This window comes from Ovis aries, chromosome 3 (assembly GCF_016772045.2).
Source record: "Ovis aries strain OAR_USU_Benz2616 breed Rambouillet chromosome 3, ARS-UI_Ramb_v3.0, whole genome shotgun sequence".
In the NCBI taxonomy this organism is placed as follows: domain Eukaryota; kingdom Metazoa; phylum Chordata; class Mammalia; order Artiodactyla; family Bovidae; genus Ovis; species Ovis aries.
The window spans coordinates 75,901,266-75,917,467 of record NC_056056.1 but is presented as its reverse complement, the minus strand read 5'-3'; the positions used below and the strand labels follow the sequence as shown (position 1 = coordinate 75,917,467).

The window sequence follows — 16,202 nt, the reverse complement described above, 5'->3', positions numbered from 1 at the left end:
TTGGGATTGGAATGAAAACTGACTTTTTCTAGTCCTGTGGCCACTGCTGAGTTTTCCAAATTTGCTGGCATATTGAGTGCAGCACTTTGACAGCATAATCTTACAGGATTTGAAATAGCTCCACTGGAATTCCATCATCTCCACTAGCTTTGTTCATAGTGATGCTTTCTAAGGCCCATTTGACTTCACATTCCAGGATGTCTGGCTCTAGATGAGTGATCACACCATCGTGAATATCTGGGTCATGAAGATCTTTTTTTGTACGTATGAACTTGATATAACCCTGAATTTTTTGTCACTGTTGTTGGTTATTGTTTTATTTGAATAATTAAATGAAATATTTAACTTTCTTTTTGAAAAAAGAAACAGCCCAGTTCTACTTGAAAACATTTTGGGAGTTAACATATGTAACTATATAATGATAAATTGTACTTACTTTAAAGCTAGTACTTAAAAATTGCATTTAGATTCCCCCCCTCCCCAATTAGTGCAAGATTGTGAATTTTGAAGATATGTAATTTAGTGGAATTCACAGCCAGAGTGCTAATGGAAATGTGTATTAAAGAGAGAGATGCGTGCCTTTTACACTCATGAGAAATGTGCACTGCCCATTGAAACGCTTTGACTGACCTTTTGATTTTTTTTTCTTCAAGGTCCTGATCATCCCCATTGTTTGTCTTACAAACTAGAACTTGGATCAGACCAAGAAATTCCCTCCGATTGGTATCCATTTGCTACTGTTCAGTTTGGGATCCTTGACACCACTGCTTCAAGGACAGAGGTCAGGTCTCTGGGGGTGGAGAGTGATGTCCAGCCACAGAAACACATTCATCATCGGGCTTGCTACAACATCCAGGTACATCCCAAAGCCCCTGGTGTTAGGATGGGACTTTCGAAGCTGTGACCTGATTTGGCTTTAGATCCTTGCCTTGCCTTCTTAAGTAATGTCATGTGTATGCATGTATTAGACCTAGAAAAGAGCTCAGTTGTGGAAACTTGATGGTCACCAGTGAGCCTAGTTCTTCCCCTCAGTTCTAGAGAACATTAGGAGCCTGAGGACAGTGCCATGTACTTAACTCAGACCTCAGTGAAAAACAGGGCATTCAAAGTAAGTTCACATTTCAGAAGCATATTTGTAATAAAGGTTTTGTCAGAATAACATTTCCCTAGATGTGTTCTATGGGACATATGTCCCATATAATGATCTAAGAAAAAAATAAGTTGGGGAATGCTGTCCACTTAATGTTGAACAAGGAAGTCCTGCAGAAAAGAAACTTACTGAACTTAGCTCAGTCTCTCCCTACTTGCCAATTATGGAACCTTGTCTCCTGGAAAGCACCTGTCAGTATCTTCTGTAATAGTACTCTGTGGTGCACTGTTTGGGGAAACGCTGAGGTACTGTGTCACCACAATTTTAAATGTTCACCGTCAGCTCATCTGCATTCTGCAGCCGTTTGAATTAGAGAGTGATGTACACTTGCACTTGTTCCTAAGCTTGCTTTTCTTTCTCAGCTTCAAAGTTAGTAGACATAGAAATAACCTCTGTCACACATTTCCCATAGTATCTGGAAATGGTGTTATTACGTGATATCATTAGCACCGACTAGCGGTTCTATAATATGGTAACCTAAGTCTGAATTTTTCTTTATTTTGGACTGTCTGTTCCGAATCCTGTGTGTTCGGGTCCAGTAATGTTTTTTGTATTGGTAAAACCAGTGACGAGTGGGTGCTGTCCTGTGCGTCCCTTCAAGACGGAAGGGCTGATTCAGCAGCTGGGAACTGCCCTGGGTGATGCACGTGCCACTCCCCAGGTCACGCCCCCTTCCTGGGGCAGCCTGTGTCCAATAGCTGGTGGCCCGGGCTCTAAACACCCTTCTACCTCAAGCTGCAGTAACCCTGAGGGCCATCCTAGCTTCATCCCTCTCTGGGGATTGGCTGAAACCTTTACTGTGACTGCTTTGTAGCCCAGCGTCTCTCCCTGTTCTGCCCCATCCCTTCCCCTTTCCCTCCCCTTGCCTCCCTCCCCTCCTTCTCCCTTTCTCTCCCCTCCCCTTTCTGTGTCAGTCCGGTGTTGACCCCAGGAGCTCTCCACAGCAAGCTTTCTGCACCCCAGTCTCCATCTCAGCATCTGCTTCTTGGGGAAGCTGACCTATAACCCTAGGCAGCTAAGTGTCATGGGTGTGGAGTGCGCATGGAGACTTCATACCATCCGCCATTCCTGGGATACGCCAATTTCACATGGTTTGTAGAGGACCGCTCAGAATTGTGTACCAAAGTCTCTTTAGCTTTAATGGCAGTCAGTTTCAAAATGTTATCTTCCATTTAATTAGTATTTATTGAGCAATTTCAAAGTGCCATCTGCTGCTGTAGATGCTGAGACACAAAGGTGAAGTTCCTGTCCTCGTAAAGCCTACCTTTTAGTGACAGAACAAAAAACAATCAGTAAAAAGTACCATGATTTCAAGTATTGACAAATTCTAAGAAGAGAATAAAAGAAGGTCACAGCATAGAGAGGGATGGAGGGTGTCCTTATCTAGAGTGGTCCCGGAGGGACTCTGGGAGGAGATTATGTTTGAAAGGGTGAGACAAAGGTGAGGGACAGGTGGGTGGTTTGGCCCAGATGGATTACTATTGTAAACTAGTTTCTTTTAGTTAGAGAGATGATGTGGGGTGTACTCTGAATCTCAGGGAGGCCCGAAGCTGGATGTATGATACTTGGGGGATATAACTGATCGAAAGACTAGCTAGATTTGTAAATGTCTTATCAGTATGTGTATTCTGTGTACACCTGTGTTTGACTGAGAAGAGACTTTGTCCTCTTCAAGATTTGACCCTAGAAGAAGGATTTAGGAGACTTGTTGTCCAGAAGGGGAGCAGTGTGCCTCCCTTGGGAATGGGCATGGCAGGGTGGAGGGGCTGTGTTTGTGTGCAGAGGATGAAGTGGCTACAGTGCTTGCTGGTTTACAAACCAGAACTGAAGTGTTATGCCGTGTTGCAGTCGTTAATGCTTCCTCCTGTTTTGCTTTTGTGCAACAGGTTGAAATAGAAAAGAAGTGGATTAAAATCGATGGAGAAGACCCGGATAAAGCTGGTGACTGTGTAACTCAGTAGGAATAGCAAGAGTCAGTGATGATGACCCACTTTGCAAATAAATGCATAATTCACAGAAACCGCATAAAGTCCTGCTACTACTGTATAGTGGAAATGACGGATCCGCTGGCTGTGTTTAGGGAAGTTCAGACCTGCAAGCGAACCATCTATCCTTTATACTTTTGATATGTTTGTGTCCCAGGGGTTTGATCTAAATGTGTCTTGAGTTTTTGTGATGTTTTTATTTCCTAGTAGAACTCAAAGGCACTCTTCTCCAGTGTGTGACCTCACAGCCACTGGCCAAAGCATTTTTAATTTTTGATTACTCGGTGACTGATTGTTTCCCACTCTGGATTGATGCCATGTTTATTATCCTCCAGCCCCATCTCTTATTATTAAGTTAGCACCTATGCTAGAGGAGAAGGCAGTTGAAGGAGACATAAACCAAAGTACTTAATTTTCCCTCTTGCTCTTCTCTGAAACGTGGTTATTGTAGACTGATATGGAAACCACAGGCTAAAATGGAGATGTGGAACTATCTCTGATTCTGAATTATTTATCTTCCTGTCTTGTTATCACATTGGTGAGTAATCATCAGCTGTATTTGGTACCTCTCTTTCCCTTGTGGTATTATTATTTTCAAAATGTATTTGTATGCTGTTATGTGCGGCAAAGACGCTAGTTCTGTTACTATGCATATTTTAGTACAAGTCACTGAGACATACTGCCTTTTGCTTAGAGAGATTCCTTTCAGAATGAAATCCTAGTATGGACTCTAGTTAAAATATTAATGTATGTTAAAAATGAATTTTTATAGTCCATGAATGTTGCTTCTCAAAAGTGTAGACTCTAAGAATGTATTTTGATAAAGTATTATTTGTAATTAACACAAGCCTCTCTTAAGTAGAAGTCTGAATCATGATTATTTTATGCTAACCCTGCTATCATGCTATTTATGCTAATTCTGCTTAGTTTAGAGTGATTCTTTTTAAAAGATGAGGAAACTGAAAGATACTATTTTGTCTACATTTCTAACAAGTGATTTCTATTTTTCAAAGTCAGATAAATGTTTTTTTAATGGAAAGTCAGTGGCATTAGCAGTTATGATTCTGTTTATAACTTCCTTTTAGTGTTTATAGTGAAAAGTCAGACTTTTAAATTTAGGAAATCTATGTTCTAGATATTTTTTTAGTAGGAAAAACATGGAAAAAAAACATGCTATGAATACACCTTCAATTTATGTTGATCCTTAAATATGATTAGCAGATATTTTTCTCTATTTACCAGATCTGTTTTGAGTCAAAACTGATAGGACAGTATTCTTCCAAACAACATTATCTGTTGGCCCTCATACGTTTTATTTAATGTTATATTACATTCATTTTAATCTGTTCAAAATGCAAATTAAAACGAACATTTATGATGGTTTGTATCAATCAGCAGATTTACTGCTTTTCATTATTTTCCTGTAAAGGCAAAGAATGCAAAAGTTAACTGTTAAAATGAATTGGAGTTGCTCTTTTTAACTTCACTTGATGTGTTGCTTATAATATCATATGCTTGAGACTCGCTATAGATATATACGAGAGCAAATCTGTGTGTGCATCATATAAAAAAAATCCTTCCATCCTGACTCACCTGGTGTGGCACATTCTGGAATGACTTCAATCTGCTCAGAGCAAATATGGAGGCAGGCTGAACTTGGTGCTGCTCCATGGTCCCAGGGACGGTAACTGAGTTAATTACTGCTGGTCCTTTCAGATCTGTTTTATGGCATCCTGCCCATAAAGAACTCAGAGTCTAATTCGGATGAACTTAATGAATATTTACACCTCAAAGTAATTTCAGCATAGGGTCCAATTAATCACCCCTCAGGCTTCCCAGGTTGCCAGCATGTGCCGGCACCTCACTGCTGGAGTCATTTATTCCCCAGCCCTCCAGCCTTCAGACACATCTCAAGATTCAGTGCTGAAAATAATAACAAAAAGCTGACTGAAGCCCAAGTTGAGTTTTTGTGGCAATGCAGAGGGTGTTGGTAGGAACAGCAGGGTTCTGCAGCATAATTGTTCATTTGCACATCTATTAGGGTCCTTAAATATTCATTACTTAGCATTAAATTAACATTCTCTGTTGGGTGGAGAGAATTTTTAATACAGTACTTCTGACCTGAGCTGTGGCAGAAGGTCAAATGTGATCTTGGTGCTTTAAGTGACAAATCAGGTAGTGTCCACTTAGACTTACAAATTAAAAAGTAGAATCTCCTTTTCCAGAATGTAAATGATGATCTTCAAAACAACAATGACAAAAACTCCTTCTTTTAAGGTCAGGAAGGGAGGAAGGAAGTGAATGAAGGAGGAACTACTCCTTACTAGCATTTTAATTTAGGTAATTTATTTAGATCAATGCTTTATGAGTTTGACCCATTAGGGGTCCTTTGTTTAATTGACTGAATGGCAGACTTCCAGGCCGTTGGCCAGTTTGGGATGGGTTGCTCTGCTCTAATTGGTCTGGTCTAGTTACCTTACCAGTCAAAGGATCATATTAACTCTGTAAATGAGTTCATGGCTTGATGGTTTACCTGATCAGTTGTACAGATCTGAATTTAAGGACATTTCCTTTTTTTTTTTTTTAATGGGACTAGAAATAGTTTATCCATTTAAAAAGAATGGAAAAAAAAAAAAGCCCTCTTAACATAAATAAAGGCTGGCATTTTGACCTGATTTCTGTGTTAGGTAATTGTAGGGTTTTAATTCCCTTCATTCTGGGTTTGTGTTTTGATATAGGTCTTTTTCTCTTATAAATTCAGTCAGGAGGCCTTCCTTAATAATGACTAAGTATTATTATATCTTACTCAAAATATGATTTTATGTCATCAATACAAATATAAAACATATTGAGCCTTAATAATCATGTAACAAAGTATTTTGCAGATTGCATATTGATTTTTTAAAAATTAAAGATGTATTTCAAATGATTCTTGATATGCAATGGACTTATATCTTCTTTTGTAAGGTCTGGGGCTGTTTTTTTTAATGGATGAAATCCATTTCAATAACCTTAAACAATTAACTCTGTCAGGCAAATGCGTGCTTACATGTGTACATGCTCAGTTGTGTATAACTCTTTGCTACCTCGTGGACTGTAGCCTGCCAGGCTTCCCTGTCCATGGGATTCTCCAGGCAGGAATACTGGAGTGGGTTGCCCCTTCCTTCTTCAGGGGATCTTTCCGACCTAGCGATTGAACCCATGTCCCCTTTCCTGCATTGGCAGGTGAATTCTTTCCTGCTGAGCCAACTGGGAAGCTCCCAGACAAATGTATACTGCTTCACTGTGAAGGAGTTAGTGTCCATGGTGTTTTGGCACGTCCTGGAAAAATATCACCATCAAAGTACAATTTATGATGATAAACGAATTATTTTTGAAAGAGGATATAATCATTATTCTCATGAAGAAATGATATGAGTGTGTGCCCAAGTTTTACTTAACTCATTAACTAATGAGGGAACTTGTTAAGATGTTTGTTACAAGTGGCTCTAAGGAGAATTCAAAAGAGCAGAGACATGTACAGGAAATAAGGAATTCTGAAATGAATTTACAAACTGATGCGGAATGGATTGGTCCATAGGGCAATATTAGTAATAATTTCCTCTACTCCCACACAGTTAATTCGTATGGGCAAGGATGATGCATGTTATTGTCAGTTTTCTAAAACTTACAGAGTTGGGGCAATGGAATCTGTCGATAATCTGGATAAATGAACTAGTTAGGACACTTTACAAAGTCTTTAGCAATTTTTCCCAATAACTGGATGAACTTTGTCCACAGGAGAATTCTAAGCAATTTTCAAACTTTGGCAACTAGTATTAGAGAAATGATGTGCTTTCAAAGTGATTTTTTTTTAAGTTTAGAAAACTATTTTTATCCAATCTATTTATCCAATTTTATCCAATATTTTTATCCAATTTATTTATTCAAACTATTTTATCCAATCTGTTTCAGGTAAGTTGTATGTTTAGGGGGTATTAAAGATACAAAGATAAATCAGCTCTAATGAAAACCAACCTAAGAAGCTCTCCACCTGCTCTTTGTATGAGTAAGCTGCCTGTGTTAAAATTCAATTTTTATCTAGCTATTGCAGTTAAATTTCAAAATTGCATCAGGAAATAAACCTTCGTAGAGGCTGGATCATTGGGAACTGTTTTAGCCACTCCTGGAATTAACAGGGCTTGACTCTTGTTCCACAGGAACAACAGAAAGATTCAGTGACATAAACTGATCATATTTGTAACAGAATTTCTCAGATTCCATCAATCATTTCTTTCTTGTTTTGTTTCAACTCCACTCTCCTGCCTTCTCTGCATAGTTATATAGTGTTTCCAGTGCTTTTTCTTGCATCTGCCCCAGCCCCTCCCCATTCTCAGCAGTTCCTCCACTCCCAAGACCATTTTTTGCGCTTACCTAGAGTAAGGAAGGGCTGGGTGTATTTGATTGAACCATATGACGCTGACAATATGTAACCTTTCTTGATGGCAATTTCATGGTCCTAAACCTAATTACCTGCATGTTTCCCCAGTTTATATGAAATAAGATTTTCTTATAATTATGTTAATGAGTTCCTACTTGGAACTGGCATCTAAATGTGAATTTGTCAATTTTTAAAGCAAGATAGAATTGGTAGTCAGAAAGCAAATGGATGAGTTACAAAAAATACCTTAGGTTAAAGCTCCAGGTGATACAATGCCTTAAAATCATGCCCTGTCTGTAAGGAAAATGGATTAGATCAGTTGCCCCATGTTTTAATAGATTAAAGTTCATTTCTATGGGACTGCCTAGGGAAGAAGTGCAAATCACAGTTACACTTCAGAGACGGCAGCATTTCCCTCATCTTCACCACACCTATCTGTTCCAGAAAAGGTGTGAAAACCTCAGGTGGGAGGATAGCACATTTAAATAACACGATTACGTGTGTCGGCATTTTCCTGAAAAGCCCATTTTTGTACTCTAGAATTGCTGTGAATTCTTTGTGATATAAGTTGTGGTATACTCTTGAAACAGAAGAGGGCGCTCTCAGGCAAGAGCTGCTAGCCAGAATGAGAAACAGTATTTTGATTTGGTGGTGTTTGTATATATTATGATTAATAAAAGATCCTGGGGCCATTTTGTTAAAGCATTTCAAAGCGTTGTGAATCTAGTGGAGTATGATTAAAATTAATGCAATAGACAAACACTTTATAAAGTATTCTTAATGTCTGTCTAAAAATGCTGTTGAATACAATTTTACACATCCTGAAAATTTCAGTACCATACTTATCACTAAACATTTCTAAGTACCAAGGAGACAAAAAAAGTCTTCTTTCTTAACACATTTGAAGAAAACTTTTTTAAAATGAGAATTAATAAACTCTGAATCTGCTTACTTTAAAAAAATGTGTAACATATTATAATGAATCCATCATGTTTGGCTTCTGAGCTTTCAGGTACATGTATCAAGATTGATGTGATTGCTAGAGAGCTCCAGCCCAGAATTGTACTTTCAGGTTCTGAGGGAAGGACAAACACATATTTGCTTTCAGGAGAGTATTCCATGCCACCTCGACTCAAGCCTTTACCTTGTTCAGCCGTCCAAAATTAGGCATGAGCATTGTCTTTTAAGATGGGTTCTGTCTTTCTCTCAGAAATCTTTCTGGGTGGATGATATCATTCCCTTATAAAGCCCGTTGGAACAATGTGTTTCTAAAAGTTGTGGAGCATGAGTAGGTCTATGAATGTGGTTAAACACATGAGGCCTTCCCAAAGCTGTCTTCCACACCCTGAAGTGCAGAAGGCTTGTTTAAGACATTGGGTGCCATAAGTGGTGACTTTGAATCACTTCGAAATGCTGTGTGGCCATGTCTCCCATTAGTTGTCTTGCCGATTCTAATGTTTATTGCATTTCTACTAGGTAACTGCATTTTTCTAGGCACTGGGGATAAACAATAATAAAAACTGTAAATTCTTGTTCTTGTAGAGGATATATAATAGGGAAGTCAGACAATAAATTGATAGCAGGCTGTGATCGTTGCTATGTAGGAAATAAAAACTGACCGAGTAGCGGAGCATGCCCTTTCAGATAGGTTGGCCAGGAAGGTCCTGTCTGATGAGTTGACATTCTAGCAGACCTGAAAGAAGCGAGAAGAGTGTATCCAACAGAGGGAACTCCTAGTGTCAAGGTGTACTTAACTATCAGAGGAACACCAAGGAGGCAGGTGGCTATGATGTGGGCAGGGCAGAGTGAGCAAAGAGGATGGGGGCGGGGGGCAGGAATCAGAGAGACTGTGGGTAGGTGAGGGAAAGCAAGTCAGTAAGGCTTTGTGGGTTATGGGAAGGACTTTGAATTTTATTCTGAGTGAAATGCAAACCGCTAGGAGGTTTTGTGCAGACGAGTGACATGAACTGAGTTATGTGTTCAGATGGTTCCATGGACATAGAAGCAGAGCAATGGCAGAGCAGAACAGTTAGGAGGTTACAGCAGTAACCCAGGTGAGAAGAAAAGGTGACTCTGAGTTGTGATGGGAAATGAAAAATGGTTGGACTCAGAACATGTTTAAAATAGAGTTAATAGTGTTTGCTGATGGGTTGGGTCAAATTCCCCAAGTGAGAAAGAAGAGAACCAAAAATGACTCCCAGAATTTTGGCCTGAGCAGCTGTAAGATGGATCTGTGTTTTATGGAGAAGGGGAAGACTGTTGTAGGAGAAAGTTTGGGGAGAAAGATCAGAAATTAGGGTTTGGATGTGTTAGCTCTGAGATGCCTGTTAGACATTCAGATAGAGACAGTAAGTAACAATTGGATGTATAAGGAAGGACAGAAGGCTGGGCTTGGAATATGACTTGTAGAGACGTGAGACTGTATGAAATTACCTAGGAGTGAATGTAGAATAAAAGTGGTCTGAGGACTGAACCTTCGGATTCTCCAAAGTTCCAAGATCAGGAAAGTGTGGTTGATCCAATTAAGGAGACTGGGGAGGAGTAGCTCGCTAGAGTAAGTGTCATCAGTTGCCTCAAGTGCTGCTGATTGGATGAGGACAAAGAATTGACTGAATTTAGCAACATGGAGAACATTGGTGAACTTGACAGACAGCTCAAGTGCGTGTGGAAACAGTGAGTAGATGGTTTGGGGGAGCTTGGCTGCAATTAGGAACTTTGGGGCAGTAGCTGGTAAGGATGAGATCTTTCTAAACGCTCCCACCTTTGAAACCTGTCTTGGTGTTGGTCTTTACTAGTGTCTTCTTCATTGTTATTTTTTATAACTTTAGTGATGTTGACTATTACTAAAATTCCCTCTTCTTTTTCTCATTGTCAACACTTAGAGAAGATGATTCCTTATCATCTTTCAATCCCATGTCATCTGAGTCTTATGTTTCCCTCTTTGGATGTGCCCATTTCTTCCATTTTTCATTAACTGTATGTATGTATGGTGTTAAAATGTTATATATTAATACTTCAAGATAAATTCAGCCGTTGCTTTGATCACCTCTTGTTTTGCTTTTAAATATTCTTGATTGGACTTTACTGGTCAATGTCATTTCAGGTTGGATATCGCACTTCAGATTTTATTATGAAATTTAGAATAATTGTAAACAATCTTGTGAATACCTACAAACTCCTCCAAGTTCCTAGAAAATGGAATATACACAACTATTTATTTACTAGTTTTTATATTTATTTGAGTTTGTACTTTGATTCTTTGTTATGGTTTTCTGATATAATACTTTGTAGTTTTCTAGTAACTAAGTGAATTTTAATAAAATATTTGCAAAAAGCATAATGTACGTAACTACTGATGTAATTATAATTTTCTTGATTCTTTAATTTTAAAACAGCGATTAAAATAGAATGCCAGTTTTAAAGATATTAGTATTCAAATACAGTATTTCATGTATACAACCAAACAAAACTTACTAAGCAAAATTATTACCTTTTGCCATTCATTGCACACTTTTAAAGACACAAATAACAATTCCAAGTGGTCACATAGAATGAAAAAATTGAAGTAACTCAAATTCTGTTTCTTCATCTTTATAATCATTGTTTGTTTTGAATCCATGATTCAAACCCAGGAATACATAGTACTGAAGGGACTGGAGATAAGAACTGTGCCTGAAGCAAGTTTTGAATAATTCTGGACCATTGTGAATTCCAAAATGAATATAGATATTGAAGTCCACATGTGTCCAGTGTCCAACTGTATAACAGGGAGTTTTCTAAACTAACTTCTGTGTAGAATACTGTTTATTGCTAAGAAATTAAAATGTGCCGATTTGAAGCTTACATATGCATTATTAAAACTCAACAGTAATTGTAGCAATTGGGTTGGGAAGATCCCCTAGAGAAGGAAATGGCAACCCACTCCAGTATCCTTGCCTGGAAAAATTCCATGGACAGAGGAGCCTGGCAGGCTACAGTCTGTGGAGTCACAAAGAGTCGGACACGACTGGGCAATACACGTGCCAATAAAGTTGGAGAGGGGGTCATTTTAGCTCAGACATTGCTTAGAATTGTCAGCACATGGTGATAATAGAAAGCAGATTTGTATGGGAATTCCCTGGCAGTCATGAGTAGGGCTCGGCGCTTCCTCTGCAGCAGAGACCCGCCTCCCCCCCCACCCCCCCCCCCACACACACACTAAAAAAAGGCAGACTTTTAGTCAATTTCCTTATGTATTTTTATAATTATTTATTTATTATTATTTTTTTTCTTATATGATAGTGTTCATGTTACAATGCCATTCTCTCAAATCATCCCACCCTCTCCCTCTCCCTCTGAGTCCAAAAGTCCGTTATACACATCTTGGAGGATCATTAATTTACAATGTTGTATTGGTTTCTGCCATACATCAACATGAATCAGCCTTAGGCATATATATGGCCGCTCCCTGCCACCCTCCACCCTGTCCCACCTCTCTAGGTTGTCACAGAGCACCGAGTTTGAGCTCTGCGCCACACAGCGAATTCCCACTGGCTATCCATTTTGCATGTGGCGATGTGTGCGTCTCAGCGCTACTCTCTCCAGTCGTCCCCCCTCTCCTTCCCCAATGTGTCCACAAGTCTTGTGTATGTCTGTGTCTCCACTGTTGCCCTGCAGATAGATTCATCAGTAACCATCTTGCTGGATTCCATGTAAATATGTTAATACACTCTATTTGCTTTTCTCTTTCTGACTTACTTCATTCTGTATAATAGGCTCTGGGTGCATCTGCCTCATTAGAACTGACTCAAATGCATTCCTCATTCCTTATGTGTTTCGATTTTCTCCACACGGTGTCTGCCGTTATTGCCTGCACCCAGGACTGACTGCTCTCTCCCCCATCCTTGGTGTACCTCGGATGGGGGATATGTGTCCCTGCAGGCTTGCAGTGAGCCAGTAGTGAAAGGAAAACTGATGATGCAGAAGAAGAGAGGGAGAAAATTGCTTAGGCCATATCTCTGAGTAGACCAGAGGGGAAGAGATCAGCCAGCAGAGGGCTGATTTAGGTAAGAGTGTGAACAGTTCACCCACTGCAATTGTAAGCAAGGCAGAGTTTATGGGTGCAGCTGCAGGCAGACCCATATATCCAAGGTATTATTTCTTAGTTTCTTTTACAGAAATGGAATTGGATTCGGAGAGTTTCCGCCCTCCTACAGAGGTTGGGTGTCTTATGAATTCCCTTTAAAGACCTTTATGACTGACTTCAATTTTATTTTCTTGAGTACTTTGGTCATGTCCTTCACATTATTTGCATTTTACTGGTATTAATGACTGAGTATCAGTGATACTGACCCAAATGGGGACATTTCTGTAATTTGGGGGACTGAGACTATGGAATTCCCCTCTAACAGAATGTGAAAGTCACTCAGTTGTGTCTGACTCTTTGTGACCCTACGGACTATACAGTCCAGAGTGGTGGAGTGGGTAGCCATTCCCTTCTCCAGGGGATCTTCCCAACGCAGGGATCGAACCCAGGTCCGCTGCATTGCAGGTAGATTCTTTACCAGCTGAGCCCCCAGGGAAGCCCCTAACAGAGAAATGTTCTGATTTAGGAATCCCAACTGTGAACACTGCAGAATTTAGCCTCTTTCTGCTTCTGATCTCTGAGACAGATGCTACAGGCCTGTGAGTGGCTGCATGGGAGTGGGAGATGGCTCCCAGTTGCAGCTCTTGTCCTTTTCTGTAGGGTTTTGTTTTGATTTTTTTCACACTGCTCAGAGAGAATTCCACCCAAAGGTCCTCAAGTGCCTGGAAAAGGACAAGAAAAGAGCATCTCTGAATCAAGTACCTGGAAAAGGACAAGGAAAGAGCATCTCTGAATGGTGGCATTGTTAAATGCCAAGAATCTGCCTCTCCAGTGGATTATCTGAGACACTGAAACACTTTTCAAAGGCTTTGCTAAGTATTCATTGTGGTAAAGGACAAATTCTATATTAAACTCACACTGGGCCCAGAAGTGGCCTTGGGTTAAACTGAACTGGATGATATTCATCACCTTCTTTTTATTGCCTTTTCCCTCATAGTAAATGCTCCATCCCTTCCCCCTAAAATCCCTTGGCGTCTTCCCCCTCTCTTCCTCTTAGCTTTATATGGTTGAGTGCCAGGAAAGGCTATATATCGGTAACTTAGATCTTGTTCCTTCCCAGGGACATTGGTCCCGCTGCAGGCTTTTCAAACAGAGCGGCTCATTCTTCCTTACCCTCACAGACTTCTAACAGCTTCTCTGCTTCCTGTGGTCTTCTTACAATCTACCTCCATGCTGCAGTCAGTGGAGAACACGTGAGCTGGCCTTATTTACCAGCCAACCTTAGCTTTGCCAAGACTTCCCCTGCTGTCTATCCTCCAGCCAAACATTCGAACTACTCTCATTTCCTCAAACCCACCACGTTCCTTCTGCACCCCAAGCTTTGGCTTACAGTGCCCTATCGCTGGAACATCCTTCCTTGCCCCCTTCCTTTGTCCCTTATTCATTCCACAGATCTAAGTTTAGGTGTCCTACTCCAGGAAGCCTCCCCTGACTCCTCCCATTCAGGTTAATTGCTCCTCATAAATAATTTTTAGTACTTAGGCCCATTATATTGTAAAAGTTTATGTATTTCTCTTCTCCCTCTTCCCCAACTGAGACTTTCATTGGGGTGTGGCTCTGTCCACATGATTTCCCATTCTCGGGGAAGAGACTCAAATACAGGGGTGGTGGTAGGTGATGGTGGTATCAATGGCAGCTGCACATAAGCTTAGCCAAGGCATAGGACCTAAATTTTGAATGAATGAATGAATGTAGGTCAAATTTAGATCAATGTACTGCTTGCCTGCATGCCTAGTTGCTTCAGTTGTGTGTGACTCTTTGTGACTCTATGGACTGTAGCCCACTAGGCTCCTCTGTCCATGGGATTCTCCAGGCAAGAATATTGAAGTGACTTGCCATTCCCTCCTCCAGGGGATCTTCCTGACCCACGGATGGAACCTGCGTCTTCAGCATTAGCAGGTGGATCCTTTACCACTGAACCACCAGGGAAGCCCCAGATCAATGTACTACTTCAGTCCTCAAGAAATTCAAAATCTATCACACTTACAAATACATGTTTTCTTAATAAACACATCTTCAAGGGGTTGGAAAGATTTAAATGTTTATAAAGTTGTTTGTGAAAGCTGCTGAAAGTGAAGAAGAACCTTTAGACTTCTAGCGCCTACTATGTACTGTGGATCTGGTTTTCTTATTTAATACTGAATATTTCATAAGGTAATTTCTGGTTATGAAGTGAGGGTATCTGTCTTTTGTTAGAAGTATTTTGGAACCATTCTATAGCTGGAGAAGGTATTTTCCTGCACTGGAGACAAGACCAGATACTTTATTTCTTTGACCTGTCCATATAAGGATAAGATAAGGGTAAGGAGTTTCACTTTGACAAGATGAAAACACTTAGGGAGATGGAGGGTGGTGATGGCTGCCCGACAATGTGAACGCACTTAATGCCACTGAACTGCACACTTAACAATGTCAAGATGGCAAATTTTATGTGTATTTCATCAATACCACAATGTAAAAATATAGATCCTCACCAGGGAAGTCCCCAGCCTTCAGTTTTAAATGTAATTTAATTCATTCTTTTAGTCAGCACTTTTTGAGGGCTGAGTATGAGCCAGGCACAATTCTAGGTACAAGAGAGAATGAAAGAGAGATTGCTTTCCTCCTGGAGTTTATATCCTAATGACAATAAACACTAAACATAATAAATTATATAGTAGTTAAAGGAGTTAATGTCTACAGAATAAAAATAAAAAGGGATAGAAGATATGGGAGTACAGGGATGGAAATTGCTAGTTTAGAAGGTGTTCAGGATGGGCTTCATTGAAAAGGTGACATTTAAGGAAAGACAGTAAAGAGTCTGCCTGCAATGCAGGAGACCCAGGTTTGACCCAGGAGAAGGGAATGGCTATCCATACCAGTATTCTTGCCTGGAGAATTCCACGGACAGAGGAGCCTGGCAGGCTATAGTCCATGGAGTCGCAGAGTCAGGCATGACTGAATGATTAACAGTGTTACTGATATTTAAGAGAAGGCTTAAAGAAGAGAAGCTTATCTCAGAAGGGGACGTACGGCTTGATGCAAGAGACATGAGTAGGATGAAATGAGTTAGGAGTATAATAGGAAATGAGATCAGAAAGGGAAATGGGGGTGGACAGTGAGTCTACAGTAGCCTATTTCGTTAAAAAATGAGAGACTTTTACTACTTTGAGTAGGGATTTATTCTGCATATTTTCAGAAACGCTGTACTTTTTACTATTAAAAAAAACAGGGCCAATCTAAAGAAGGAGTGCCCCTCCCCAATATCTTTCAAAAATACTGCTGAGGATTAATTTATATATGATAAAATATACCTGTTTTAATTATACAGCTCCATAGTTTTTGGTATATTTACACAATTACACCACCATCACCACAATCAATTATTTTAGAGCTTTTCCATATCTCCCAACATCCTTAAGCCCATTTGCAGTTACTCTGTGTTCTCATCCCAGTCCCAGGAAACCACTAATCTTATTTTCTTTATATATTTGCCTTTTCTGGATATTTCATATGAATGGAATTTTACAATATAGGCATTTT

The 16,202-nt window shown here is 39.9% G+C and overlaps 1 protein-coding gene across 1 annotated transcript in view; it reads left to right on the top strand.

Annotated features, from left to right (window-relative positions):
* Nucleotides 1–6,064, top strand: part of STON1 (stonin 1) — a 59,923-nt gene extending 53,859 nt beyond the window's left edge. The window contains exons 3-4 of the mRNA XM_027966864.2: nt 654–856; nt 3,037–6,064. Coding sequence (XP_027822665.1) covers nt 654–856; nt 3,037–3,111 — 278 coding nt within the window. The 3' untranslated portion in view covers nt 3,112–6,064. The remainder of the gene's footprint in view (nt 1–653; nt 857–3,036) is intronic.
* The last annotated feature ends 10,138 nt before the right edge of the window (nt 6,065–16,202 follow it).